The sequence below is a fragment of the Vicugna pacos genome, chromosome 6, assembly GCF_048564905.1.
Source record: "Vicugna pacos chromosome 6, VicPac4, whole genome shotgun sequence".
Classification (NCBI taxonomy): Eukaryota; Metazoa; Chordata; class Mammalia; order Artiodactyla; family Camelidae; genus Vicugna; species Vicugna pacos.
Window position 1 is genome coordinate 71923481 of NC_132992.1, and position 27774 is coordinate 71951254.

Genomic DNA, 27774 nt, shown 5'->3' on the forward strand with positions numbered 1-27774 from the left:
TACCAAATTTGGTAAGTGCTGGGAGAGGAACAAACAGTGGCTCAGGCAGAGAATCACGGAGTAGAAGTGGGAAGGCGGGTCCTCTGGGAGCTCCTCATTGCTTCCAGAATAAAAGCCAAAATCCTCACAGTGCCCTCCGAGGCCCGACGTCACCTCACCCCCTGGTACCTCGCTGACTTAATCTCCTGCCGCTCACTGCTTCTCTGCTCCAGCTACACCGGCCTCCCTGTTTCCCCTCAACACACCAAACACAGTCCCTCCTCAGCTCCTTGCTGGAATGTTTTTTCCTTATACACCCACACCGTTCACTCCCTCCTTTCCTTTGGGGATCTGCACAGATGTCCCCCTTTCACTAAGGCCTTCCTGACCACCCTGTAGAAATAGCAACCCACCAACCCCCAGAATTCCCTAATCCTGACCTGCTGTATTTTCCTCCCAGCACTGGTCACCATCTGCTATTACATGTTAACTTCTTCATTTGCTGTCTGCCTCCCCCACACAAATATAACTTACTGGGGGAAGGAATTTTGTTTTGCTCAATTTACCCTTAGGGCAATATTGTCTCAGGGCAGAAATTCAGCCAGTGGACACAAAACCCTTTAGGGGTTTACACTTCCTCTCCATTAGGACTAAGCAAGGCAAGCATTTAGCCTTGGGCCGTGCTGGGAATGAGGCAGGGCAGTTTTTAAGAAGGCAGAAGGCCCAGGTGTGTGTGGGATTGCTTACTGAGAACTCCACAAACTTGCTTATGGCAAGGCTAGTGACACTACCAGTAACAGCTGTCTTCATGGCGTATTTTACAGTCCTCTGGGTACATTCTGATCCATGTGATGATTTGCTTCTTGAAAAGCTCTGAGAGGTAGGCAGGGCAGGTTTTATCATCCTCTATTTACAGATGGAGATAAGGAGGGGTACAGAGTCCAGGTGAGCTGCTCAGGGCCATGGACATACTAAGTGGTAGAGGCAGAATTCAAATCCTGGCTGTTTTGACTCCAAATACAGTGCTCATTCACTGTTTTGTGTTGCATTTTGTTTGTTTTATTTTATTTTATTTTTTACAATTTTTCCATTCTGGCTCTGGCTTTGTGACCTTCTTGAATCATTAAGATTCCAGGCCAATCCTGACCTCCTGAAAAACCTTCAACTAAGAGGCATCATTTCTCTAAACAGAGCACCCTGCCAAAAGTCCAAGGTGATGAATACACATTTAGAGCACCAATTCCAGAGCATCCCCTGTGGCTTTCAGACCTACCAAAGCCTCTTTTGCTTGATAGTCAGGGAAGGACCGTTGCCCTTGGGCCCCTTCACCCCTAACCCGCCCTCGAGCAGGCTGAGCTGCCCGGGGCAGTGAGGAAGGCCTGCTGCGAGACAGGACAGGCAGCTGCTTTCAGGTGAAAACCAGAAAGAAATCCCAGTTGCTTTATTTTGGTTTAAAACTCAAGGCGGATGACAGTGGAAACTGTTTCCCTACTGTCCTCTCCCTTCTGCCCGTGTTGACAGAAGACGGACTTGCTAATTCTGGCTGGGGTTTTTCCCTCCCTGGGTTGTTTTTCTCTTTTATCTTCATCAATTGAAGAGAGCTGATCTGCCTTTCAAACTGTCGGAAGGTATCTGGGGTTTTGTGTATTTTTTTTCTTTCTTTCACATAATTCTGTGGGTCTTTTCCCAGATATGTATTTTCTCTCAAATTAGCTTCTAACTTGTTTAAGTTTCCGCCCATGTGACTTCCAGCGTGAGTTACCAGAAACCACAAGAGAGAGAGAGGGCGCGAGCCCCAAAGCAAGCGACATGTCCCTGTGGGGAGCAGAGCCCCTGCACCCCAGAGTGAGGAGGACGCCGGGGTCAGAGGTGGCTGCAAGGCGGGCAGAGGAGGGCCCTGCAGAGGGGGGTGGGCTGGTGGCCTGGGAGCAGTCAGGAAGGGAGGCCGCCTGGTGACAGGAGAGCCCAGAGGCGTTCGGGGCTGCGTAAGAGCCCGGAAGATTGCAGCCATGCCTCACAGCTCCGACAGCAGCGACTCCAGCTTCAGCCGCTCTCCACCCCCTGGCAAGCAGGTAGCGTTCTCCCTTCCCTCCTCCTACCTTCTGATTCTCCTCAGGGGGGGAAAGAGAGAGGGTCAGACTTTCTTGTCCTGCCCAGGGAGCTGAGGGGCAAGGAGGTGGCTGGTGGCTGATGGCTGGTGGCAGGTACCCTGTTAGACTTAAGACATGGGATCTGCAATTTGACTGTGCATACTGGCATCCTTCCACCCATCCTGCCAAAGCCCCTTTTCCCCCTCTGTTCCCCGATGATGCCCCTGGCTTCTCACTCCATGAAGCTTTCTAGGAAGCCAAGAGGAGAATGAGCACCAGAGAACACTTGTCTCTTGGAGGAAGAGCCTACCTTACTCCAAGGCAGTAGCAAAATAAGAGGAGGAGGTGAATGCGGGCTGCTGGCACACACAACCCCAATGCTAGATGGTTGCCCGGGAGGTGGCTGGTGGGGCCAGAGAGGAACAGGCTCGGGAAAACTAAAGGGGGAACAAAAGCTAGGTCAGAAGGAGGAGGACCCCACACCAGCCCAGAAAGATCTATCTTATCTGCCAGGCACAACACCTGTGGTTAACACAGGCAGCAGAGAGGGTGCTGGAGGAGGAAGGATGTGAACCAGGAGATGGTTCTGGAGAGTTGAAGACATTCCCTAGGAACTCAGCTCAGCTCTGAGGGAATCCAGAGAGATGAAGGCAGAGGTTCTGCGAGTCACAATCTAAATTGTGACTTCTAATGTAAAAGTATTCAGCTTGAGGGTTGCCAAAAAATGAGGCATCCTGGCTGCCTCACAGCTTCTAGGGTTTTCTCCTTAACCCATTCCTTGACAGCCCTCTCCATAGGAAACCCTCTTCTTTCTCATCCAATACATCAGTGAATTACAATTTCTTGTCCAATTTTGTGGTTGAAAAACTGAATTCTTTCCTTAGCAAGGAAATTCTTATCCAAGAGGGCTTTCAAAATGCTGCAGCCCAAATGCAAGTGAAATACAAACATTTTGGACAGCTTCTGTCATCAGTACCTAGCAGCAGAGTGGCAAGTAGAAGTCCTGGTGGAGACCTCTAGAGGATGAACAGCCCAGTCCTCTGCTCAAGATGGTATCAGAGTGGTTCAGACTGCCTGGAAGTGTGTACTCTTCTTAGGAAGGAAATTACTCATGGCTTCCATGGTTACCCGGTTCCCCATCCCCCTTAGAGGAAGAGCACTTCCTTCCTATCTAACCCAGTGCCCTCCAGCTGCAATGGCCTGGAAGCATTGGGCAGGTTGTTGAGACATATCCTAGGTGAGCAGTCTTGCCCTAGGAACTGTGTCCCTCTAGCCTGTGGGGACATGAGAGGGGACAGGGCAGGAGGTGAAGAAGACTCCTACACTTATCCTGCAGCCTCTGGCGGAAAGCCAGAGCTAACCTCTCTGCCCAAGCAGAGCACATGCCCATCTGTGGGGTGTACTTAGAGAACACCCAAAGGCCCCCTTGTGCACTACCTTCCACAGCTAGGTAATTGCCACCAGGAAAGCTGTCCTTGGCCTCCAGTTTGTACTGGACATTGTGCTCAGAGCCATGAGGAATGTCAAGTTCACTGAGCATAATGATGGGAATGCAGGGAAAGAAGGGGCAGCTCTGAGATGGGGACTTCAGCTCAGGGTGCTGCAGAAGACACATGGGGTACAAGCCAGTGAGGTTGGGGGGCAGGGGCGGGGGCAGCTTGGAAAGGTGTCAGACTTAGCACCGGAAGATGTAACACCCAGATTTCTGTGAGCGCTTGAGCAAGCTCTTTAGCCTCAGTTGCTGCACATACAAGATGGAAATAATTATATCAAATTCACAGAATTGGGGAATTCAACCAGAGTGCCTCTGAGCGGGGAACCCACTTGCACAGAAGCTGGCACACAGTAGGTGCTCAATGAAGTTTTGGAAAAAAATAGCAAAGTTCTAGGCCAAAACTGAGAGGGTAAGGGTGGAGCAGCCCTGAAGAGGAGAGGTGATAAAACACACTTCATCGCCTTAACCATCTTTTTCCAAATACAGCCTTACTGAGGCCTCAAGCTCTTCTGCCCTCTTCCTGTAACTTTTGGCCAAAAACATTGTAGAGACCTAAGAAAGCGTCACAGAGTGTGGGACAGAGTCCTCTTCTGGGTTCAGCCTTTTGGTAAAGAGGGTGGATGGGCAAATCAAGGTGAAGAAATAGAAGGATAGATGGCTGGGTATCAAACGCCATAAGAGCCAGCTTTAACTCGGAGGAGAGGGGTAGCTTGCCTAATTCTCATCGTCCCTGCTTCCCAGGACTCATCTGACGATGTGAGAAAAGTTCAGAGAAGGGAGAAAAATCGCATTGCTGCCCAGAAGAGCCGGCAGCGGCAGACACAGAAAGCTGACACCCTCCATCTGGTGAGTGTTCAGAACTTTCTTTATCCTCCTGAGCTGCAGGCTCTGCTCCCCACCATCATGGATGCCTGGACCATAGCTTTGAGTCTGCCTGTGTGGGGATGGGGGAGTAAGTGGAGGGGTGAGGGCTGTGGGTGAGGCAGGGAGGGGAGTGCTTTGAAGAGATTCTATAGCAAGGGATGGCCCAGGAGGCTAAAAGAGAAATGAGCCCTGAGCGGCCGAGGAGGATAGGAGCTGAGTGTGGGCAGCCCAGAGGCTGGTGGAAGGCAGTGCCGTCTGCTCAGAGACGGGGTAGCAGAGAGCTCCATCCCTCATGAACCTAGAGTGCAGAAGGCAGGACCACCTTGAGGAGGAATTTAGAAGATGTTACGTGCTTTGGGGGAGTCCATCACCCAACAGTGCTAGGACCACATATAGTCCCATCCCCTGGGAGGCCAGTGGGGCCCTGTATTTGGGACTAGGAGTTCCACAGGGTGTTGCACCTTACACATTTTTCTGAACATTATTAAGATTTTATTTCAAAATTTCTATTTTATGGCTATCCCAAGGGGTCTGTGAAAGATGTAGTTTCAAGTGCATTTATCTGGTATGGTCACCACCCTGGCTGAGTTGCTTCTAGTCTCACACTTTGTAGGGAAGGCCCTGACCCCTGGCTTGAGCAGGGGCCTTGGGTGATCTGAGGTTTCTATCAGTGGCCCAAGATCCTAGTTAGTATTTCTAAATTCAGCTGTGTGCTTTATAAAGCTTCCTCCTTATCTCCTGTACCTTATCACCCCACCTCTCTCCACTCTGCCCCATAATTTGCGCCTGTTCAGCCAACTCTTATTCCACTGGCTCCTTCCTCTTCCATCCCCTCAGCCCTTTCTCTGGCCACTCTGCCTTCCTGTCCTTCCTCCTGAGGAGGTCCATTCCCAAACCTCTAGCATCCTGGTAATTCTTTCCAATTGTAAAATGGGCAATTGGCACCAAAATGTATATGTTTATGTTTATTTGAAAGATTAGCTTGATAATCGGCTGGTTAGAATAGTTGTTTTAATCTTATCAAGAGAAAGTAAGACGTAGCTTTAGATAAAAAAGATGCTTCTTTTAGCTTTGTAAGGAAGCAGAGAGCAGGCCAAGATCTCTGATTGGATGCTTGTGTTTTATTTGAAATGTATTCAACATATCTTCCATTGCATACTAACATAGTTTTAAGTTCATAAATATTTGTTGAAGTGAACAAAACAATGAATGAACTCCAAGTCTGTTCTTCTCTTTGATAACTGTGATCAGCAGTCTAAGTGTTAAGTTGTTGGTGACCCTGCTGCTTACACGTTCTCCAGGGTTTCATTATGGCTGAGGGGCTCACAACACACCAGTTTACTATTTCAAGCTTGAAAATCTATGATCATTCACTTTGTCTCCATCAGAGTCTGATTCTAATTCAATATTCTTTAAAGCAAGCAAATGAACAAATAAATATAAATAAAAATATATAAATATATATAATATAAATATAATATAAATAGAAAGGATAAAACCTACCTTTTTGCACAAGTAGACAATGTACTGACAAACTGCTATAAGCTTTTTAAGTTTGTAATATTAAAAAAATAACAAACAAACCCAAAACCAACAACAACAAAAAAAATGGAAACTAAGTATAGCTCAGCAGCACCACAGTCAGAAGGACACAGTTTGAAACCCAGCTCTGCAATATGCTATCTGTGTGACCGATCTCAGACCTTAGAGATGTTCTTAACCTCCCTTAGACTCAGCTTCCTTATCAGGAAAATGGGACAGTAACTACCTCACAGAGATAGTGAATATAAAGAACTCAAGCATCACTCCCTGGCATATAATAAATATGCAAAATCTTTAAGTATAATAAGAATAATGTTAATAATAGTTATTTTAAGAAGCAAGATAATCACAACTAATATTTTATGTATATAAAATTATATTTATATATAAATCACAGAATCTCAGGGCTGAAAGAGTTCTTAAAGACTGGGAAGTTCAGACACACTTTTGATGCATAAGACACTCTACTCCTGGAAATGGTCCCCAAAATATAGCTGCTCACTTCTAGTGACAGAGAGCCCCCTCCCTCCTAGCAGGAGCAGAGGAGTCTTCCCTATCTTGAGTTGCTCTTCTGTCTCCCTGGAAATTCAACCCCCTGGTCTTCCTTCAACCCTTTGGGGATGTATCAAAGGGGGTGACATATACGCTTCTTTGCTGTGGCAGGATTTTCAACTCTAATTCCACTTTCTCTCTTTGCAAGACAAGAGTTAGAACCAGAAGATTTAGCCCATCTGCTTATACTAGTCATGGCCGTATTGGGATACTCTGGGATTTGGGGTCTGTGGAACCACCAGTCGTGTAGTCCCCCATGTCCACATGCAAGCCCCCAGCCTCAGTCTCTAGAGTGTTCCCATCTTTCTCACACATGGACACAAACTCCTCCCCACTCCTTTCTTCTGAGCACCATGGCACTCATCTTCACTTTTTGCCCAGTGCATAAGACACCTTAGAGTGTACACAGCAATCCTGGGGGTTGCAACCAATGTGACTTATGTTTCTTGACTTCAGGTAGAAGCTTTTGGCAGCAACATATGAATCTGCCACCATCAAACAGAGGGTTTGGCTGTGATCTGAAATGTTCATTTCCTCTCTGACAATAGTCACCCATCTTCTCCATCCATTATCCTCTTAAGTATGTTTGTGATTCAGGTAGAAAACCTCCTGCTTTACCACCAGCATTTTAGGGTTGAGTGCTTGGTTTGCCCTTGACTCCCTTCCATGCTAATTTCCCCATGCTGAGGCTCTGGAACCACCCTCTGGTCCTCAGACACAGCCATAGGACATCTACCAAGACGTTAAAGACCAGAGTTTAGAAATTACTGAGAGTACAATACCAAATAAGGACCAGGTTTGTATTAGCGTGCAAGCCTCATACATGCTGGGGTAACAATTATTTTCTCAGTTTCAACTTTGTCACTATTACTTCTCTTAAAATACCAAAAGAAGTATTCTGTTTCTCTAGTGAGAGTGTGGGATATTTACTGTTTAACATTTTCAGTATCGTCCTATCAGTGGTTTACACCAAAACGCTGTATGTGTTTGCTTTCAAAATAGCAGAGTAGGGATGTTGCTGCTTTCAATGATGTGTTTAATCTCCTGCCATCTCTGGCCTTAACTACCCCTCACAGAAGCTGGGTCAGGTGCTTCTTTTCATAACTGTGATATCCATGAAGTCCACTTTCTGTTCTAATTCTCTTTTGCTTGGGTGTCTAACACAGCACTCATCACGCTCAGCTCCTTTTCCCCGTAGTCAACAATAGAGTCCGTTAGGTACAGTAAAGGCATTGATTAAAAAGGAGAAAGTCATATCTTGACCAGTTCACTTTCAAAAGTGTTAGTCACTAATAGTGAATCCCAGATAATCAGCTGAAAAACTATTAAAAATAATAAGAATCCAGTCAGCTTTCAAAGTTAACACAAAAAACAATAACTTCATATGCAAATTAGATTACAAAATTTATTAGGAGGAAAGATTCTATTTACAATACCAACAACAGCAAGTGGAAGGAAGGAATAAATTTAACAAAAAATATGCGGGACTTAATTTTTAGTAACTTCAGAATTATTCTAAGTGACTTAAAAAACAATCAAATAAAGGGAAGGATATACCTTATGTAAAGACAGCAATTTCCCTTAAATTAAACTAGAAATTTAATAATTTAATTTAATGTGATCTCAATAAAATTGGATTTTCTGAGCATTGGAGGAGAACTAGCTTAGCTATTCTAAGTACCTGGTGAAAAATAAACCTTTGAGAATTTCCAGGAAAGCTCTGAAGAAGGAGGGTAATTAGAGAAGATTGGCTGAATAAGTATTAAAGTGAATTTCAAATATAGAAATCAAAACAATGTGGAAAAGACAGAACATTGGACAGAATAGAATATAGAAATAGACCCCAAAATAAGCTCAAATTTAAGACCTGAATACATATGTCAATTCCTAAAACAAGTACAATTGCAAAATGTCTAGGATGGTATTTCAAACCAGAGAGAGAAAGCTAAATTATTCAATGAATAATGCTGGGATAACTGACTAGCCTTTGTTTAAAAAAAAAAAAAGAAAAGCTAGAGTCTTCATTTTTTTATGCAACATACACATAGATTAAATGCATGGAAAAAAACTAAAGAAATTTGGGGAAAAAATGAGTATTAAAAAAATTTATCTTGGAGTGAAGTCTTTTAAAATGCAAACCAGAAGGGAAAAGATTGACATACGTTACCTTTGTATGTAAAAAGTGAAAATCTCTATACTGTTCAAAGTATTATATATGCAAAATCAAAGGGAAATGACAGACTGGGAAAAGCACCTGCAGCGCATCTGACCAAAAAAAGGCATATTTACTTAATATATGACAGCTTTATGGATAAGAAAACAATTAACAACCCAAAAGAAACATGAGTGATGAGGAACAGGCAATTTACAGAAAGAGAAAAATGAGTGGCAAATAAATATAGAAAAGATGCTAGACGTCACTTAGTTAGGGAAATAACAGTTAAAGCAATGAGATTCCCCTGTCAGATTGGAAAAAACAGATAAACATTGCTCATATACAATGTTGCCAAGGTGATAGAGAAGCAGGTACCACCACACACTACTAGAAGTATGAGTTGGTACCGCTCCATTAGAGGGCAGTTTGACCATGTCCATCCAAACTATGAGAGCACACACCCTGTAACTTGGCAATTTTACATCTAGGAGCCTGTTTTCAAACATACCCACAGATCACACAATTATGTGCATGTAAAGATCCTCATTGTTGCATTGTTTGTCATAGCAAAGACTGGAACAAGCTAAATATCCATCAGAAAGGGACTCATTAAATAAACTATAGTCTGTTCATTCAGTAGAATACCATGAAGTTGTTAAAATAACTTGGCACATCTGGATGTGCGAATCTGAAGATTATCAAGCTTCTATACTCTTAAGAGAAAAGGGTATGAGTATCGTATGTAGTATTCTCCCATAAGTATTTTTTTTAATATTTATTTTTGTATTATTTAATTATTTATTTTGGCAGGATGTGGGGGAGATAATTAGGTTTTATTTTATTTTTGGAGGAGGTACTGGGGATTGAACCCAGGACCTCATGCATGCTAAGCATGAGCGCTACCACTTGCGCTATACCCTCCCCCCCCATATGCATGTTTAATAAAAAGAAAAACATATATGTGCATATGTGTATAAACTTTAGAATTTTAAAATAGTCCCCCCCACCCCAGAATTGTTAATGATACTTATTTCTGAAAAGTAGGACAAAATATCCAAAGCAGGAGAGAGATACTTTGATTTTTTTTTTTTTTACATTTTTAGTATAGTTTGGATGTTTTCATCATGTGCTTTCATATTTATAATGTAGATATTTTAATTCCCAACATCAATCATTCCTACATATACATTAGGACAATTTCTTTTCTAATTTTGATTTAAAACATTGAATAGTCTTCCACTGTGACATTTTATCCCTTGAACATTGTACATAAATATCTCAGTCCTTTGGGACAACCAACTGTCAGTTGGGATTTGTAATGAGTAATCCTAAGGTCTACAGTACTAGGTGAGCCACTATAAGGGGTGGCAAATCAGCTTCATTTGTGTGGTAATGCTGGTTAGTTACAGTGGCTCTCTGATGCCTTGTAGCAGGAAGGATTTTGAGTCAGTGTCCCAGGTCAGTGGGAAAGAGAATTGGAAACAATTGAGAAGCTTTGTTCACGAAAAGGCTAAAAGTGGTGGGTGGACGGTAATATTAGGCCAGACCTGTGCTCTTGACATGTCAGACCTGGCCTTGAAGATGGAACTGGAGACAGCAGAGTAACAGGGCCCAATCTGAACACTGGAACTTCAGGTACTCCCTTAGAGGGGGTGGGACAGGTGCTTGCCTGGGGCTGAAGGAGTCTCATACTAGTTTTTTTAAAAAGAGAAGGATGTACAGGTTCCAGAGTGTATCTTTAATGTCATATATAATAAACATCATGAGTATAAATTATGCATAAAATGAAGCTATAAGCTGACGTTGTGAGAAATAAGGTATTTACAATTGGAGGAAAATTGAATAATGGAGGAAGCAAAGCTCAGCAAAGATGTTAACTTCCTGGGCCTCCTTAGAAGGAGACACTATTGTTTTTGGTCTTCTGGGGAGGTGTGGGAGAGAAGGCTGCTTATGGTCCTTTTTCACTCCTGTAGTTTTTTCCCTCTCTCTAGAACACCATGCCATAAGGTATATTGGCATAGAGAAGTCATAGGTTTTAAAACACATACACACACACACACACACACACACACACACACACACAATAAAACAAAACAAAAACCACAGAAGGAATGTTCTGTCTAGCTAGTTCTGCTCTAAAAAAGTTCAGTGTAAAATCAGTGAACTATCTGTGGAAAAGAGACATTTCTCTTGGGCTTCTATTGCTATGAACTTCTTTTTATTAAAAATACATTCATTGAACACATGACTATGACCCAAACACTGCGTGTTACATGCACTACCTGCAATATGTCACTTAATCTGCACCAAAACCTTGTTTTGTCGTTTCCATATTAGGTTAAGTCCAAGGTCATACAGCTTATAACTAGGTCTGTCTGACTTGAGAACCCATCTTCCTGACCACTAGGAAGCACAGCCTCTTCCTTTGGACCCTCATGAAGGTGTATTCATCATCACTAACTGATCCTCCTTGAATCTCTTCCTGAATTTATTTTGTTGTTGTTCTTTAAACAACATTGTTCAAAATTGACACTTTTCCTTCTCCATCATTAGGCCTGGTTGAGAAAGTAATGTTGTCTCTATGCAATAGAATAATATATCCATTGAAACAATTTTTGAAAGAAGCTGTGTAGCAATAAATATTAACATCTTGCCCTTTGGTACAGAAATTCCACTCACAAGAGTTTGAAGAAACAATGATGCATAAAGATGCTCAATTCATCATTATTTGTGGGTAGTAAACACTTTATCAATGCTATAAAATTGGACATATGTTCAACTACTGGGGAGTAAAGTATATTATGACATATTCAGACACTAGAATTTTATGCTGGCACTAAAAATGACTATGTGGGTGTGTATTTATTAACATAGCAAAATGTCAGTGACAGCACTGAATGAAAAAGCATGTGACAAAAAGTATGCAGAGTATAATCCCGTTGATGTAAAATTTGTGGTTGGGAGGCATGTTTGCATGCATAAAGACATGTCTGGAAGAATGTTCTCCAAAATGCTATCAGTGGTTACTTCTGAGTGGTTGAGTTTTGAGTAGCTCGCTTTACTCTTGGTACTCTTCTATCATTCTTTTGTACTATGATGAATGTGTACCATTTAAAAAATTAGGATAAAAATTAGACTATTCTCACTTAGGGAGAAAAAACATGTTAAGGAATCCACCACCCCTGACTGCTCATCCCACTGACGATGGGTCAGTGCGGTTACATTTGGGAGGCATATCTATAAGGAGGCTGGCTCCATACCAGTCTTGGCATTGTAGGGAATTTCTGTCTACATGGGATTATGGGTCCCAGGTCAGAAACTGATGGCACACATTCAGCAGATGTCTTCTCGAAGCTGTTTTCAGCAGCTACCAGGCTACTTTCACTTGAAAAGAATGAGGGAGTCTTACGAAAGAGTCCCTGTCTCAGCTGCTAAGGGTTTACACAGTCTCTTCTGTAGGACTCAGTCTGGCTCCTTGAGTCTTGGGGCCGTAGATTGGTTCCACGGGAAAAAGTCCCCCACACATTGGGAGGTATCTATACAGGGTCCTGCCGTGGGTCCACATGGTAGCTTGTGGAGAGAGTAACAGTAACTATAGTCATCCTCCTTTGTTCATGAAATCATGAAATTAAAAGGAAACTCAGAGTCGCTCTAAGCCGCTGTGCCGTGTTACCTGTGAAGACACTGATGTCTTCACCAAGGACACCCAAGATCCCAAACCTCTTGCTCCCCTCCGCTTGCTTTTGTTTTTGTGCTGCTTTGCTGAACAGGACTTCACTCTGCAGATGGTGTGTCTCCCACACGTCCTTTTGCAAAGCATGAGCCAAGAAGTAGACCAGTAGTCAGAATGTCTGAACGGCCTGGACACTCTTCAGCAATAGAACCCAAGTATACAGCAAGAGACCAGAAAGGCAGAGAGTCCCAGGTTGACACAGGCTAAGTTTAAATGTTTCTTTATCTAAAAAAGGTCTTAACATTGTAATCCAAAATCAAAAGGACAATGACATATTGGGGGAAAGATTTGTGTCAAGTTAATTAAATGCAGATTTAATCTTAATACTATAGACAGAACAGACTTTTTAAGAAAACATCAAGACTCCCAAAGACAAGTGGGCAGAGGCTATGAACAGAAAGCTTACGTAACATTTTTCCTATCAAAATGAAAATAACCTAATTTTCTATTCTGATTATGAAAACAATACACAGTAAGAGTTTCTCAGCCTCAGCACTATTGACATTTTGAGTTGGACAATTCTTTCTTGTGTGTGTGTAGGAGTGAGTTGGTTCTGTGAATTGTAATATATAACATCTACCCACTAGATTCCAGTAGGACCACCTCAACCTCCCAGTTGTGCCCATCAAAAATATTTCCAAACCTTCCCAAATGTTCCCTGCTGGGGGTAGGGGCAACATTGTCCTTGGCTGAGAACGCTGTACTAGGGAACAAACACATAAAAAGTTCTTCCTCCTAGTGATCAATAACTTGTAACATTAAAATGAAATTAAGAAAGAAACCTTTAGTTAGCTGGCAAAATAAATTATTTCAAATTCTGATTCCTAAACCCCAACAAATTTATAGGAAAATTAATATATACATTTGCTGCCACCATTATATGTCTTACATAACCCCTTTACAGCAATACTTACCATGAACTAGAAGACTGATTGTACCCTTTGGCCTAGTAATCCCACTCCTAGGAATTTATCCTAGGAAATAATTGAACAAAAACCAAGAACCAATATGGATCAAGATGTTCACTGCAGCATTATTTACAATAGCAACATTTTGATAGCAACCAAAATGTCTAGCCTTAAAAAGACATTTTAGGTAACTTGTGGATCATCTATTTTATGATGTAGCCATTAAAAATAATAATTACAGTGGTTATGTAAGCATGGAAAGATTATGACAGAAAGGAAAGTACAAATTGTATATGTAATCTGATTGAGACTTTATAAAAATAAGCATTCAAGTTTGTTAAAAAGGACAAGATGGCAACGTGTACAAACGAAGAGTCATGTAAGAAGACTAGAATCATGAGTGGGTATAATTTTTAAAAAATACCTTTAATGTTGTTATGCTGTATATTTTTTACTTAAAACATAAGCAAATGATCAAATAGAGAGCTGAGTGAATTCTGGAGGAACTCGAGAATGAGAACAGAGAAAATATCATTGAGTTAGAATCTGAGGGTCCGGCTTTGATGGGGATCTTATAATTTATCCTTCATAGGAACATTTTTGAGAGTGAAAGAGGCACTAGTAAAAATTACACTAGGACAATAGCTATGAACTGGGACTGTCCCAGTAAGCATCTGGTCAGCCTAGATTTAGGGGAACCCAGGAGGGTGACTTAAGTTCTCATGAAAATTCGAGTAGTGATAAAGCCTGGAGCCCAGCAGAGGGAACTAGCTTTCTAGTGCCAAAATGCAATTGCCTGTACCAGATGACCCCGTAACCATTTTCCAGGTACTCAACTGGCACAAGAATATGCCTTATTGCTAAGGAGGTGGGGTAGTCCAGAAAATGATAAAAGCAAAGGCCATATTCCCAGTACTAGAGCTAATGTTAGCCGAAATTATTCATTCTGCTGTACACGTATATATGAAGTGCCTCCGACATGCCAGCTACGGTTTTTTCTAGGCACTGAGAATTCAGCAAGGATGAGACAGACCGAGTTCCTGACTTCATGGAGCTTACATTCAATTGGAAGTCAGACTGGAAAATAAACTGACAAGTACATGAGCACACTAATCACATGAAGTGAAGAGGGCTTTGGAGAAAACTAAATAGTGCAATGTGGAAAGTGACTAAGGGACCAGAATGGGGACAGTGACCAAGGAAGGTCTTTCTGAGACCCTGACGTTTGAAATCAAATATGAGTCAAACAGAAGGAGCCTGGGAAGATCTGGGGAAAGGGTGCTTTCAGCAGAGCCTTCAGGCTGGGGTCAGGCAAGGGTCAGGAAGATACCCTGTGGGACCAGGGACTGTGAGAGAATGAGAAGGAGCTCAGATACAAAGGCCAAGTGCCGGAGGGAGCAGGAACCAGACACGCAGGAGTCATTCAAATCCTGCCAGGATGGTGGGGGAGGGGAATATGGAGGAACCTAAATTCTGATTTACCAAATGGGAAGAAATAGCAGTTGCTGGGCTGTTTGAGAGCTAATGGGAGAGCAAATGTAAAAACAAAGCAATAGTACATTTTTCCTTTTGTTTTGTTTGGGGGAGAATGTTATATTTAATTATTTACTACAGAGAGGCTGGCATTTTCCTTGGAATAAATTGGATGAAGATGTCAGATGCATTATCATATGTGCAAACATATGCCCTTCTTTCCAGTTGTTTATAAAAACTTTAAGAACACTAACTGTTTTTTCACCACAGCTGGTCAAGTCTCCTTTGCTTGGTATGGATGGGGCAGGTCAAGTTTAAGCCAGGAAAATTGCCGGCAGGGTTCTCAAAGTGGTGTAATTCTGCTGACCCCACCCCACAGCTTCAGTTTGGGGAACAAAAATGTTACTAAGCAGGGGTTTGACCTGGGCCTTTTTTAAAAAGTGCATCTCTTACACTCATTTGCAACTATCTTAGAGTTAAAAACAAGCTTTAAAAGTATTTAAATGCTTGGTTAAACGCTCCCCGGGAAATTTCATGGACATCACACACTTAGGCAGGCCTCAGACTGCGGGACATTATTACAGACTCCCAAGTTGGCAGTCTAGCAACATGATTTTTGAGCACCTACTACATGCCAGACATAGTTCCAGTCACTGAGGACAAAACAGTGCAGATGAGGATAGTGCCTCCCCTCACTGAGCTCAATAATCTAAGGGACAACTAATCTGATAAAATTATCATTAATGAGATTCCAATATGTGCCCTAACCCTTATCTCTCCATCATAAGAATGAACTGTTCTGGCCTACTTGGAATTGTTTTCACCAATTATAAAAGTAATGTAATACTAAGACTCTTTGCCTTAAACAGCCACTTACTTTTTAAAAATTTTACTTATTTTATTTTTTGGCGGGGGCGGAGTAGGTTTATTTATTTATTTTTAGAGGAGGTACTGGGGATCAAACCTAGGACCTCCTGCATGCTAAGCATGTGCTCTACCCCTTGACCTATACCCTCCCCTCTCCATTTACTTTTATTTATTTATTTATTTTTTAGAGGGGGAGTTAATTAGGTTTATTTTTTAATGGAGGTACTGGGGATTGAACCCAGGACCTTGTGCATGCTAGGCCTGCGCTCTACCACTGAGCTGTACCCTCCCCACTCCATTTACTTTTAGAAAAATGTTTTGACTTAGAAATGTTTGCCCACTTCTTTAACATTCTTTATATTATTTGCACTATATGTTAGAAAATAAAATATATTTAAAATATTAAAATATAAAAACATATAAAATATGATATAATAAATTTTACAAAATCAAACATTATATGTATTTATATTATTATATTATTTTTAAGAGGAATCCACTATGAACATGATTCTCAGGGTGGTTGCTCATTCAGCTCACCTGGGAACTATATATACATTTTTAATCTTTTTGCCTGAGACCCAGTCTGAAACAATTAAATTGGAACTTCTCAGGGGTGAAATCCAGGAATTAAGTGTTTGTTGTTGTTGTTGTTTTTAAGTTATTCAGGTAACTGCAGTGTGCAGCCACAGTTGAGTGACATGCGAAGCCAGTCAGGTGGTAGAATGTGTGGAGTGAATCTGGGGCAGTTTAGTGGGTATATACCCACTCTGTTCCAGAGGCCTGGCAGCTTAAAAAAATAATAATTCAAACTTTGACATTGATGGTAGTTATTAGTTGTTTGTTTTTCAAAATTGGGCTTGCTAGTGATAACCTTTCTAACCCGAGACAGCAGTCAGGATTGTGTTCTGCTAACAAGTAATAGAAAAACTTTCAAACAGAGGCATCGATAAGTCATGGTTTATGTTTTATAGTTTTTCATATAATAAGCTCAGAAGTGGATAGACCAGGGATAGTGCAAGGATGTCATCAAAGAACCAAGTTCCTTCTCTCTCAGTATGTGGTTTTCATCCTCAGGGCTGCAAGATGGCTTCTGAACCTCCAGGCATCAGTCTGTGTCCAGGGAGAGTGGCCTTTGGTGAGGCTTTGCCTTTTCACCTGGGAAGCGAAGCTCCTTTCCCACTCCCCCATCCCGTTACTTCTGCTTACATCTCATTGGTCAAATCTGCCATATAGTCACCCCTACCTGCAGGGAAAGCTGAGTAACTGAGGATTTTTCTCCCCAGCCTCTCTAGAGGAAAGCCGGGGGAAGGAGTTTGGGGTAGATGTTGTGAGCCAACCTATAGTGTTTCTCACATATGAGGTCAATGACATCATAATCCTGAAAGCCAACAAACAGGCAACAGGGCCCCAGACAGGGCCCTGTGGGGCATGCCTGATGTGGCTGATCATCAGAGGATGACAAGGTGCCAATGGTCCTGGAGCTTCAGCTTTAGGGCATGAAAGTGAAGATTTCTCCAGAATTATTCAGCTCGGAGACCTGTAGTTTAGTGCTTCCTCTTCTCTCCTCATCAGGGAAGGAGCAGAAGTTGTGGCTAATTTCCCCAGGATTGGTGTGAGATTGTACTATGGCTTGGAAAGTGCCCTACCACTCAGTTCAGACTCCTCCAGGAATGGCGGGCTCCACCGTGTGTCTGCACTTGGGGGAGAGGGTTGGTAACTGCTGGAGACTGAACAAATAGCTGGGTGTTGGGGACAGGAGCTTCACACACTACTCTCATATCGAAGTGTGGGTGGGAGCTAAAATGTCACCTTACCAATAAATGACTACATGTTCTGTTGAGAAGGAAATACACAGGGACTATTTTCACCGTTCTGGAAACTGTGATTAGAAATTTCAAGGAGAAGGTCAAGGCAATAAACCAGAGCTGGCAGCAAGGAGGACCAAGCCCTGCTCAGAAAGGCCTGGAGAGTCCCTGCTGGAGCCCTGGGTCAGAGCCTGTCCTTGGTCCCCACTGGCTTCCCTGTGGGTAAGGGACCTGCCTGGGGATTCCCCACCATTCAAGAGCTCTGAGAGTGACCCCCTCCTTGGCCCCTCCAGTAGGGAATTTCCCAGAATGTTCCCACACCCCCGAGAAGCCTCCTCCTTAGCCACCCCCAAGCTGCTTGTGGTTCGTGGTAGGGGTGGCATCAAGTAACCTCGTAGGTGAGGGTGAACTGTGAATATTAGCATCTCAATTTGCATAAGGTGGGAAAAGAGGGAAGATAAAATTGGAAAGTCAATCTGGCTGAGGCCTCATAGGAGATAATTACCAAATATTATAAGATGTAAATAGACTTCAAATGCTAGGGAGGATGGCGGGCACAGACTCCGAAGTCAGACCTCTTCAGTTCAAGCATTGGTGCTGCAACTGACAAGCTGTGTGACCTTGAACAAGTTACTTAACTCCTCTGTACCTTAGGTTTTCCTCTTCTGTAAAATGTGGCTAACAATATCATCTACCACATAGGGTTGTTGCTACGATTGAATACAATGATAACTGTAAAGTACTTGAAAGAGTGATTGGTAGCACGTGATAAATGTTAGTTATTATTAAGTCAGGCAGGATTATTCTTTTAAAAATTTGGTTTAGGGGGAGGATATAGCTCAAGTGGTAGAGCGCATGCTTAGCATGCACGAGGTCCTGGGTTCAATCCCCAGTACCTCCTCTAAAAATAAATGAATAAATCTAAATACCTCCCCCTGCCACCCTGCAAAAACCAAAAACAAAACAAAATTTGTTTGATTAGTTTCTACTAATCTTTCTCATGCAAAGTGAGTCTATATACCTCTGCTCCCAACACACACACACACACACACACACACACACACACAATTTCTAACAAAGGCTCTAGTTTGCTAATACACACAGGTAATCCATTTAAAATCTGAAATATTTGAAAGCTGGAGAGGGCTTGGAGAGCTAATCCTGTGGTTTTCAACATTCACTGCACTTTAGAATCCCCGGGGGAGCCCTCAACAACCCAATGCCCAGGTGCAACCCAGACTGATTACTGCAGAATCAAGCATCGGTACTGTCAAAGCTTTCCAGGGATTCCACTGATCCCAATGGGTGGCCAAGGTTGAGAATCATTGTGTTGGTCCAGTCTTTTTGTTTTAAAGTGAGACAGCTGAGGCTCAGAGAGGGAAAGCAGGTCACTGAAGGTCACCTAGCCAGGACCAGGACCAGGACTCCAGTCACAGTTAACTGATTGGAGCTCACCATTGTCGTGTATTCCAGACCTCGCTGCGCATCTGGGGAAGGTCTGGCCCCAAGTTAGCCTTCTAACAGGGTGGCTGAACAAGAGATTCCTTTCCAGCTCAGGGCAGGAGGCTGATGATCAGCTCCGTGGACTGGAGTGTGTCCAAATCAGGGTTCTTGTATTTAAGGATCACCCAAACCAAGACCCAGTTTTCTCTTGGGAGGCTCTAGGGCACCCAAGGATGTCTTAGAGATCTCTGGAGATCTTTGGTCACTTGAGTCGCCAGTCTCTCAGGAGTAGCAGTGGGTGCACTAGAAGGGACGCAGGGTGGGGAAGTCCCGAGCCCAGCCCTGCTGTGCACCGACGTGGTTATGGGGCTTTGGCTCACTCACTCACTCAAAGTTTCTAGACCTCTGAGAAAATAAGTGCCTTGAGGTGAAGCCTACAGCTCTTTCTGCCAGCAGCTGCTGACAACAGCCTGTAGTCATTTTAGGGGGTATGCAGAATAGGTTTGTCCCAGGGTCTCACTCTGTAAAGTGGGGATAATGATAACAGCTGGCCTTCTAGGTCCACCTCAGAGGGTTATGGTGAGGAGCCTGAAGGACCTAAATGAATTCTGGAAAGTAGAAAGCAGGCTGCGTGTAAGCCCAAAGACAGGCTCACCCCTCCCCCACCTCAACAGAAGGCATGATGTTAGAGCCAAAATTAACTTTCCAAACATTCCTTTCCTTTCCCCATCACTGAGTTCTAGGTGTCCAGCTCCTGTCGGGAATTTAGGGGGAAGTGAGGGGGTGTGGTCATGGTACCTCTGGGTAAAGAGCTGCTCCCATGGCCGCCTTCGTCAGTTTTCCCCGTGAGAGCACTTTCCAGGGTATGACTCCAGGGAGGGTCAGAATGCACCGGGCAATGGCAGGTGGGGATGTGGAGGGATGACAGCCCCAGATCGGCCACTTCCTTTTGCAAGGGAAGTCAGACTCTTCCTCTGTAAGTGTCTGGCTGGCTGCAGGGCCCCCGGGTTTCTCTGGGGCCCTAGCAGGAAGCAGTCTTGCTTCCCAAGGTAAAGACAAGTTTCTTGTCACAGGCGGTTGTTTTCTGGTTAGAGGCAGAAGCGGTTGTGAACGTTTTCCTGGAGCTCTGGGATCTGCGAGCAATTGGGGCGGGGAGAGGGAGAGGAGAACGCCTAAGCGAGCTCAGCTGGGCTCCCTTCGGGAGGAAGAGCCTGCTGTCACTTCCCGAAAGCTGGGCCGGCCTCTAGGCGGAGTGAAGGTCAGAGCGGTTGGTCCCTGCGGCCCGCCCACCCCGCCCCTCCCTTCTGCCTCGGGGTTTGCCCAGGCTCTTCGGAGCACAGAACTTACAGTAAATGTTGTCACCAGTGGAAACTCTCAGAGGGGGCGAGGAAAAGGGCTAAAGGAAGGGGCCAGGACTCCCGGCCCCCAGTTCCCGTCTTACCAACACCCCCCACCCCAGTCTCATGTGTTGCTTTATCTTACCTTTCGGTAAAGAGGGGATGCCCTCCCTCTAGGATGTGCCCGGAAACAACTAAATGGTCCGATGAACGAGCCAGCCACACCTTGCAGAAGCAGCAACCAGTGCCCCTGACTCTACCATCATGGCTCTTGGTATCCCACCCTGCTACCCCATTTTAGAGAGAGAGAGTTCCTTTGTACTGACCTAGGCACATTTTCTAGGTCAGTGCCGCATGCAGGAAATGCCAGGCTGAGGCTGAGCATGCTTACATCTGTCCTTCACACAGATGGAAGCTGGTTTGATGGGTAAGGCCACAATCATATGCTCCTCTACCACTTAAAAAGAACTCCTAGGTGCATGGCTTAGGACAATTGGCAGTATAACTAGCTCTCTCATTAATCTGCAGCTCATGCTCCTGATTATTTAGGGCAGATTTTAAATGTCAAGTTATCTCACATTGGCTCACTGCCTGCTGTAATTTTGAGTTAACTTCTGGTCCAACAACTAATGTCATTAGGCAGTCAATCAACAAACACTTGAGTTCAGACTATTGCAGGCACTTAATAAGTGCTTGAATAATTAAAACACATTTAGTATCATTTTAACTCGTATTTTCAAACTTACCTGATCGTTAGAATAGCCCAGGACACCTGTTAGAAATTCAGATTCCCAGAATTCACCCCAAATCCCAAACCTACTGAGTTCAACTCTCTATAGATTTCAGGAAGGACCTGAAATTATAGTCTTAACAAGACTTTAAATTAATTCTAATGACATGGCAAGTGTGGAAAATACTGACTTGTCAAAAAGAACTAGAAAAATACGACCTAGACTCCAAATATTAGGTCACTTTTTGAGTTGAAATGTAATTTATTTACACCTCCAGTGTCATTTTCCCTTCCTTTGTGAGCACCAATGATTTAGCAGAGAAAGTCTGTTTGAATCAAGAAATGAGCCTGAAAATCACATCAGAAATGCAGTTCCCCTGGGTTTATGAAGGTGGTATTGTTTTCCAGTAAATGCTAATTACCAGTGGGTGATTGTTGATTAATTAATGATGTGATCAGTAGTCAGCGCTCTTTATCCCGAGTTTTCCTGATTAGCATGGATCTGATGGTTTCCTTAAGCAACAGGAGAAAGGTGTTTCTGGAAAAAAGGAAGCACAGGTGTTTGAGACACACCCAGAGCTCTCAGAACAAGCAGCTGGGAGAGCAGAACGGCGTGGAATCCAACACTGCTGGATTTTGATCATTTAATATTTAGAAAGACCCTAAACGTTCTAGAATCTGGGTGAAGTAGACAATTAACCATGGACTTTGCAGATGCAAACTAAATGCAAATGCTGGGAACCCTTGGAGAACACAAGGTACAAAGGAGAAGGGAAAGAGTGAAATTAGTATAAGATGTTCTCACAAATTCTTTCCCATTTTTCCAGGCTCTGGCCTGCCAGCCGGTTTCCCTTAACATACACTCGACCCTCTCAACCCTCACACAGTCACAGAGACCCGTGCAGGTGCACCTGCACACAGAAGAGCACGCTCACAAGCAAATTCACACATGCCTTCACACATACATCTCTACCAGCTGGGGCCATATGAAAGCGCCATTCTTACAGGTCAAAATAGACAAATATCAGCAATTTCATGAGTTTCAAGATAATAGCGATGCATATACACGCACAAATGTTCACGCGCTTATACGGATGCACCATCCAGACATCTGACACATACTAATATATATGCACATGTGCACACACGCGCATGTGCAGAAAAATTCAATGCCCTCCTCCATGGCTGTGCCAGTGAACACCTAATCCAGACTTCTGCTCCCCCCACCCCCTCGCAACCTTGACGCCCGCCGCCAGGACATTAACCGGCCATGCCAATCCTTCCCCCTCACAGGAAAGTGAAGACCTGGAGAAACAGAACGCGGCGCTGCGGAAAGAGATCAAGCAGCTCACGGAGGAGATGAAGTACTTCACGTCGGTGCTGAGCAGCCACGAGCCCCTGTGCTCCGTCCTGGCCACCGGCGCCCCCTCGCCCCCCGAGGTGGTGTACAGCGCCCACGCCTTCCACCAGCCTCACGTCAGCTCCCCGCGCTTCCAGCCCTGAGCTCCCAGAGGTGGGGGAGAGCAGAGCCCCCAACCCCAGCTGCTCCCAGGCATCCGGAGGGGCACACAGACTGTGGCCAGGCGGCCCTCGTCCCTCAGAGCCTCCCTCCACCTGGAGACCCGGGGGCAGAGGCCTGGACCAGGATTGAGCACAGGACACAGCAGCTGGAAGTGTGTGATGCCTCCCGGCAGTGTGGCCGCCCGCCCGAGGGCGCGGGCTGGACCTCCATGTGGGTGGGAGGCCCGATCCAGAGTCGCATCGAGGAAAACGACCACGTCCCTTGGCACAGAGGGAGGAGGGCACAGAAGGGTTATTTTTCTAAGTAAATGTCTAAAGAAAAAATCAATTTGGCAAGGCAGTTTCCCTCTTTCACACTGCTGGTGTCTTCTTTTCCGTGGTGTGTTAATGTGCTTGAGAAGCTGGATTTTCTCAAAGAAGCTTCAATCCTTCTTCTAGGTGTCTCCTTGATTCTCCTCCCCAAGTCACCTCACTGTGACCTTCCACTTTCCATTCCTCCTTGCCTCATACTTTCTAGATTGTCAGCTCTAGACATTTCTAGGATTATTCCCTAGACGGGAGAAGGACCAGTGCGCGGTGCTGGTGAGTGGAACTGTTTTTCAGGTTGATGGGCTCCCTCGCACAACTACACTTACTCAGCTCTGTCCAGACAGCCGGTGCTGGGCGCTGCTGCTGCGGGCCAAGCCCCCCGCGAGGCATTCTAGAAACACAAGGAGCACCTCACATGTCAGGCGGTGCCTTCCTCATGCTCTCCTGGGGCAACGTGTGGTTCAGGGACACAGGCAGTCAGGGTCCTGCTGAAGACGCCGCCTCCCTTGGGAAGCTGTGATAAGGCACACACAGCTTTGCCTGCTCCCTGAGGCTCCGCAGGCTGCCACTGTGAGCACAGTTTGAGGGCAGCAGTGGCTCAGGGTCATCACCAAGGCTTCAAATCCGCCAGTTTCGGCAGAGCCGGAAACCAGTGTGCTCTGGTTTCCCTGCTCCCATGTCCTCCTGCTCCTCAGACACTCCCAGGCCGAGTGCCCTCTGGCCTCACCCACAGCACTGTCCAAGAGCCACGGCCCCTGCTGAGCCAGCTGGGGCCTAAAGCGACAGGGATCACCACGGAAGGTGTCGGATGCAGCCCCTCAGCAGCCTCCCTCCGTCTCATCCCTTGGTCCCTCAGAGGGACTGCCACTGCCTGCTGTACCCACCGCCCCAGCCGCATCCCAGCAGCCATCTTGAGACACAGTGGGCACAGGAAGGAGAGGAACAGGCCTGTGTCACTGTGTCGGCACCTCCTCAGCCTGCAGGCCGACAGCTCTGGTGGACTTGAGGCAAGGTTTCAGCTCTGGGTCTCCCCCACCCAGGTCTCTCCTGCCTCGCTGGGATTACGTCAGCATGGTGCTTAGTGGCATTACTGAACTCTGCCGAGGCCTGGAAAAGCTGCGTCCTGGCATGTGGCCGCCTGACCTCCTTGCAGCCTATCTATGGGAGGAGCCCAAGCCAAGGGTCCCTGAAGGCAGACTGCCACCTTTGGGCCCCTCACCCCTGAAGCCAATACCCCCAGTGCCCTGAGTGTGGAAAATTGACTTACAGCCTGCTGAGACAGCCCAGGCCTTCAAATATCAGCACTGCTTCCAGTGCAGAACCATGCATTTCAACTTTTGGTCTCCCAGCAGAACTTGGTAAATGCGGTCTTCTTCCAGTGCACGGACTCAGTGTAGATGGGGGGGGGGTTGTTGAGGAGCTACAGCCAGGAAGTTCCCTCTCATCAATTTCCCTCAGGCCCTGGTTTCTAATAGCCAGTGCTCTGGGTAGCCCCTTTCCACCCCTGTGTTCACAAGCGAAGCAAAGAAGCCAATGGTCCCTTCAGATGTTGTCTGCCTTGAACAGAATTCATTTTTTTCCTCAGTCTTAGGAAGCAGAACTTGAGGACCAGCTTTCATTACAGCTAGCCCTGCCTGGACCTGGCCACTCATGGGGCAGGCTTCCTTCCAATCAGAGATGTTTCTCCCCACCCCTACTTGAGTGCTGTGACTTTCCCCCAGAAACCCCCGCAGAAGGCACATGACCAGTGCTGGGCATCCTCTGAATGACATTCAGAGCCAGAACCAGAAATGCAGAGCTCACGTGTGCTGCTCTGTGTCTCAGCAAGAATATCTCTTCCCCTTTCATTCTCTACTTTCTAATGACCCCGGGCAGTTACACTTCTCCTTTCTGGTCAGTCTGACCGAGGCTGCAGAAGGCTAGGATGAGAGTCAAAGCTGAGTTCATCACCACACAGGGAAATTGGAGGGGCAGCTACAAATAGATTTGAACGTCCAAGGCTTGGACCACAGATGTCCCACCCATCAGGTTCTGTCCCAGTCTCCTGCCCATGACAGGGATAGTGCTCTCAGACGGAGGGACCATTGACTGACAAATGCCTCCAGGGTCTAGGCAGGCACTATAAAGATACGTAGCTCACTGGATGGAGGACTATTGGGAGTGGTGGGGAGTGTGGAAAACTGAGGAGCGAGTGCATACCTACCTACAGCAGACAGCTGCCCCTCTGTTCTATCCCATGCTGCCAGGGAATTCAGGCCCAGTGTTGCCATCTTCCAATTTGTCAAGAAAAGCCCAAATCAGAATTTCTATATGAAATCCCCCCTATTTTAAAACACTCAGCAGACCAAACAAAATGTATGTGTGGGGCAGGTTTGCCCCTAACATTTGCAGAGCCTGGAGCAAGAGTACAGATGGAGGCCACATGCCATATGTCTAAATATTTAGACATTAGAAATCAAGCTTATAAAATATGTTAAATATGTTAAAACAAGTATGTTCTTTTCTCCTGTGTTGACAATTATATCTTCATAACAACCTAGAAGGCAGGGTTTGAATTTAGAACTCTTAGACGCTTCAGAACTTTGTATCAACATAAGGCAGCACAGGGAGGAACAGCCCCCAGATGGCAGCCTGCCCTCTTCATGTACCTCCCAACTCTGGGCTCCTCCTCAGTGGCCTCACGTGCCACCAGCCTGGTCCATCCACACCCCTCCCCTACAGACAGCCATCCCTGGGCCACTCTTCGGGTCCAGGGGTGCACATACCAGTGTCTGATCTATTCTGGCAAAGAGGTATCTGGGGAAGAGGGTTACAGTTCCTGGAGGCCAGCTCAGGGACACTCTTCTGGTGTCCTGGGTATATGGAGCACTGTCTAAAAGGGGACAGAGGGCTCTGGGTAGGCATGTCCCCTTGGTCCTCAGGCCCCATGGGGAGGGGTATAGTTGGGGGAGAAGAGTTCTTGTAATCTGGGGAGTCTAGAGCAGGGACCTCTTTTGCCCAAGTCTGAGGGCAGCCCTGCAGAGATCTGCCAGTTTGGAACTCTGATCTACGTTAATAGTGTCTCCGTGGGAAGCCCAGGTGAAGGGAAGACTCCACACAGCAAGAAATGGGCACATGACCGCATCATCACTGTCTGTCAGTTTGATGTAAGGGTTGCTGGGGAATGTTTCCCTGCCTGCCGTCCTCAGTGTTTATCTCTTACTCGCAGTGTTATTCCCTGAGTTAGTGTCAAAGCAATTACGGAAAAGCCAGAATTTTCATCTTCAGGTTGAGAAGTGTGGGTGGGGAGAGAAAGGGAGGCAAAGTCAACTCAGAGGTCACGGGGTTGCCATCTGCTAGACCCAGACTTCCCAGCAGTGTTTATTCATACCTCCAGCCGATGTCCCCGCTGCAGCTGCGACTCTACGGTGAAGGAGCTGAATCAACTGGGGGCCCCACTTCTTTTCAGGACCAAAAGGCCGGCCCTCTGTGCTGCCCTGCACTCCTTCTCCCTCACAGGATTCAGTGTCCCTGAGCTGTGCAGGAATTCCAAGGGGAAAAGGGATGGCGATGTGAACTAAGGCCAACACTAAGATGGTAAAGATTGAATAGTGTTTGTCAGAGGGGACTGGCATTTTAAGAATCACTTAAGGAGAGTAATGCCTGGCCCCAAGGAAGGATGCCCAATGGAGGCATTTTAAGCTTTGTAGCCAGTGTGTATATAATGGAATTCTTGCCATGTGGATGACCAGCTACTGCACTGGCCTTGTGTGGGTACCAGGGGAATGGGGGCTGGGGACTGGAAAGGAACAGAGCCGTGTCCCTCCTAAAAATTTTGTTTCTCTACTGCTTGGTATGTGATTGGAGTTAATCTACATCCAGGAAGGTAAGATAAAAACTTGATCCTGGTTTAAAGAATCTACCAACAGGCAGTGATAAAGAGCCCACTCTTGGAGGAATTCCCTAGGGAAATTTGCAGAGGCAAATTTTATTGCTACTTAAGTTTGTCTGGCTCCTTCTGGAAGATTCCTGGTGAGAGACTGCTAAACTTGTCACTGTACCTAGAACCAAAGTTAGGAACAGGACAAAGACTGATAATTGACCTCTCAAAGCCACTCTTTCCTTTTTCCTTACTGCAGAATTCTCATTTTGTCTAGAATGGCAGTCTGCCCAGCTAAAAAGATGGTATTTCCCAGACTCCCTTGCCACTAGGGATGGCCACGTGACACAGGCAATGAGATATAAGCAGAAATTGTTGGGTAGGGCTTATGGGAAAGCTCTTTAGAAAGTGGGGCCATCTCAGTTAGCACATGCCTTTTTCCTTCTTTCTGGAAGGCAGGTGTGATGTAGGAGGTGGGGCAACTATTTTAGGACCATGAGACAAGCATTAGTATGAAGGAGGAAAAGAGATTCTGGGTCTCTGGTAATACTGCAGAAATGTAATGATACAAGCTTTGGAAGGCCTGCCTCTGGATTTCTTTTAAGTGGAAATGGAGAAGAGTTTATTTGGCTAAGCCACTATGAGTGGCACTCTTAAGTGCTGCTTATCTTAGTCTGTCTAATGCAGGAGCCAAGAGAAGCAAACACCCAAACAAGGAATTTAAACCATTCCCCCAACTCAGTGGTTCTCAGCTAGAGGTGATTTTGTCCCTTGAGGGATATTAGGCAATGTGTGGAGATGTGTTTGGTTGTTCCAACTTGGGAGAGACGTGTTACTGGCATCTAGTGAGTAGAGGGAAGGGATGCTGCTAAACATTCTACAACACACAGGGCAAACGCCCCAGGGAAGAATTATCCAGCCTCAAGTGTCAGGAGTGCAGAGGTTGAGAAACCCTGCAGCTAGGACTGTGCTTCCAGGGCACTAGACCTTAGCCTACTAACCGGCCCTGTCCATCACTCCTCTCTTGGAAGCAAACCCTGTGTCCTGGCCAGGCTGAAAAATTCATGTCCTTGACCATATCTTGCACTTTCCTTTCACTAAGCCTTTGG

At 45.3% G+C, this 27774-nt stretch overlaps 1 protein-coding gene and 1 long non-coding RNA gene across 2 annotated transcripts; one reads left to right on the top strand and one right to left on the bottom strand.

The window, feature by feature from the left end:
• Nucleotides 1-1774: 1774 nt before the first annotated feature.
• Nucleotides 1775-22837, top strand: BATF (basic leucine zipper ATF-like transcription factor). The gene is made up of 3 exons (XM_006206089.4): nucleotides 1775-2051; nucleotides 4306-4410; nucleotides 22270-22837. The coding sequence occupies exons 1-3, from the start codon at nucleotides 1989-1991 to the stop codon at nucleotides 22477-22479; spliced, it is 378 nt and encodes a 125-aa protein (XP_006206151.1). The 5' UTR covers nucleotides 1775-1988; the 3' UTR covers nucleotides 22480-22837.
• LOC140697153 (uncharacterized) lies at nucleotides 16609-16973 on the bottom strand. The gene is made up of 2 exons (XR_012073992.1): nucleotides 16905-16973; nucleotides 16609-16771 (listed from the first exon to the last, which is right to left on the bottom strand). It is a non-coding gene; the product is annotated as an uncharacterized lncRNA (long non-coding RNA).
• Nucleotides 22838-27774: the final 4937 nt, after the last annotated feature.

What these genes read in the sequence shown, in the direction of transcription:
- BATF (XM_006206089.4), top strand. Translation starts at nt 1,989, where the DNA reads ATGCCTCACAGCTCCGACAGCAGCGACTCCAGCTTCAGCCGCTCTCCA. An exon ending in CTCCACCCCCTGGCAAGCAG is followed by an intron (nt 2,052 to 4,305) that starts GTAGCGTTCTCC and finishes CCTGCTTCCCAG; the next exon opens with GACTCATCTGACGATGTGAG. An exon ending in AAGCTGACACCCTCCATCTG is followed by an intron (nt 4,411 to 22,269) that starts GTGAGTGTTCAG and finishes TCCCCCTCACAG; the next exon opens with GAAAGTGAAGACCTGGAGAA.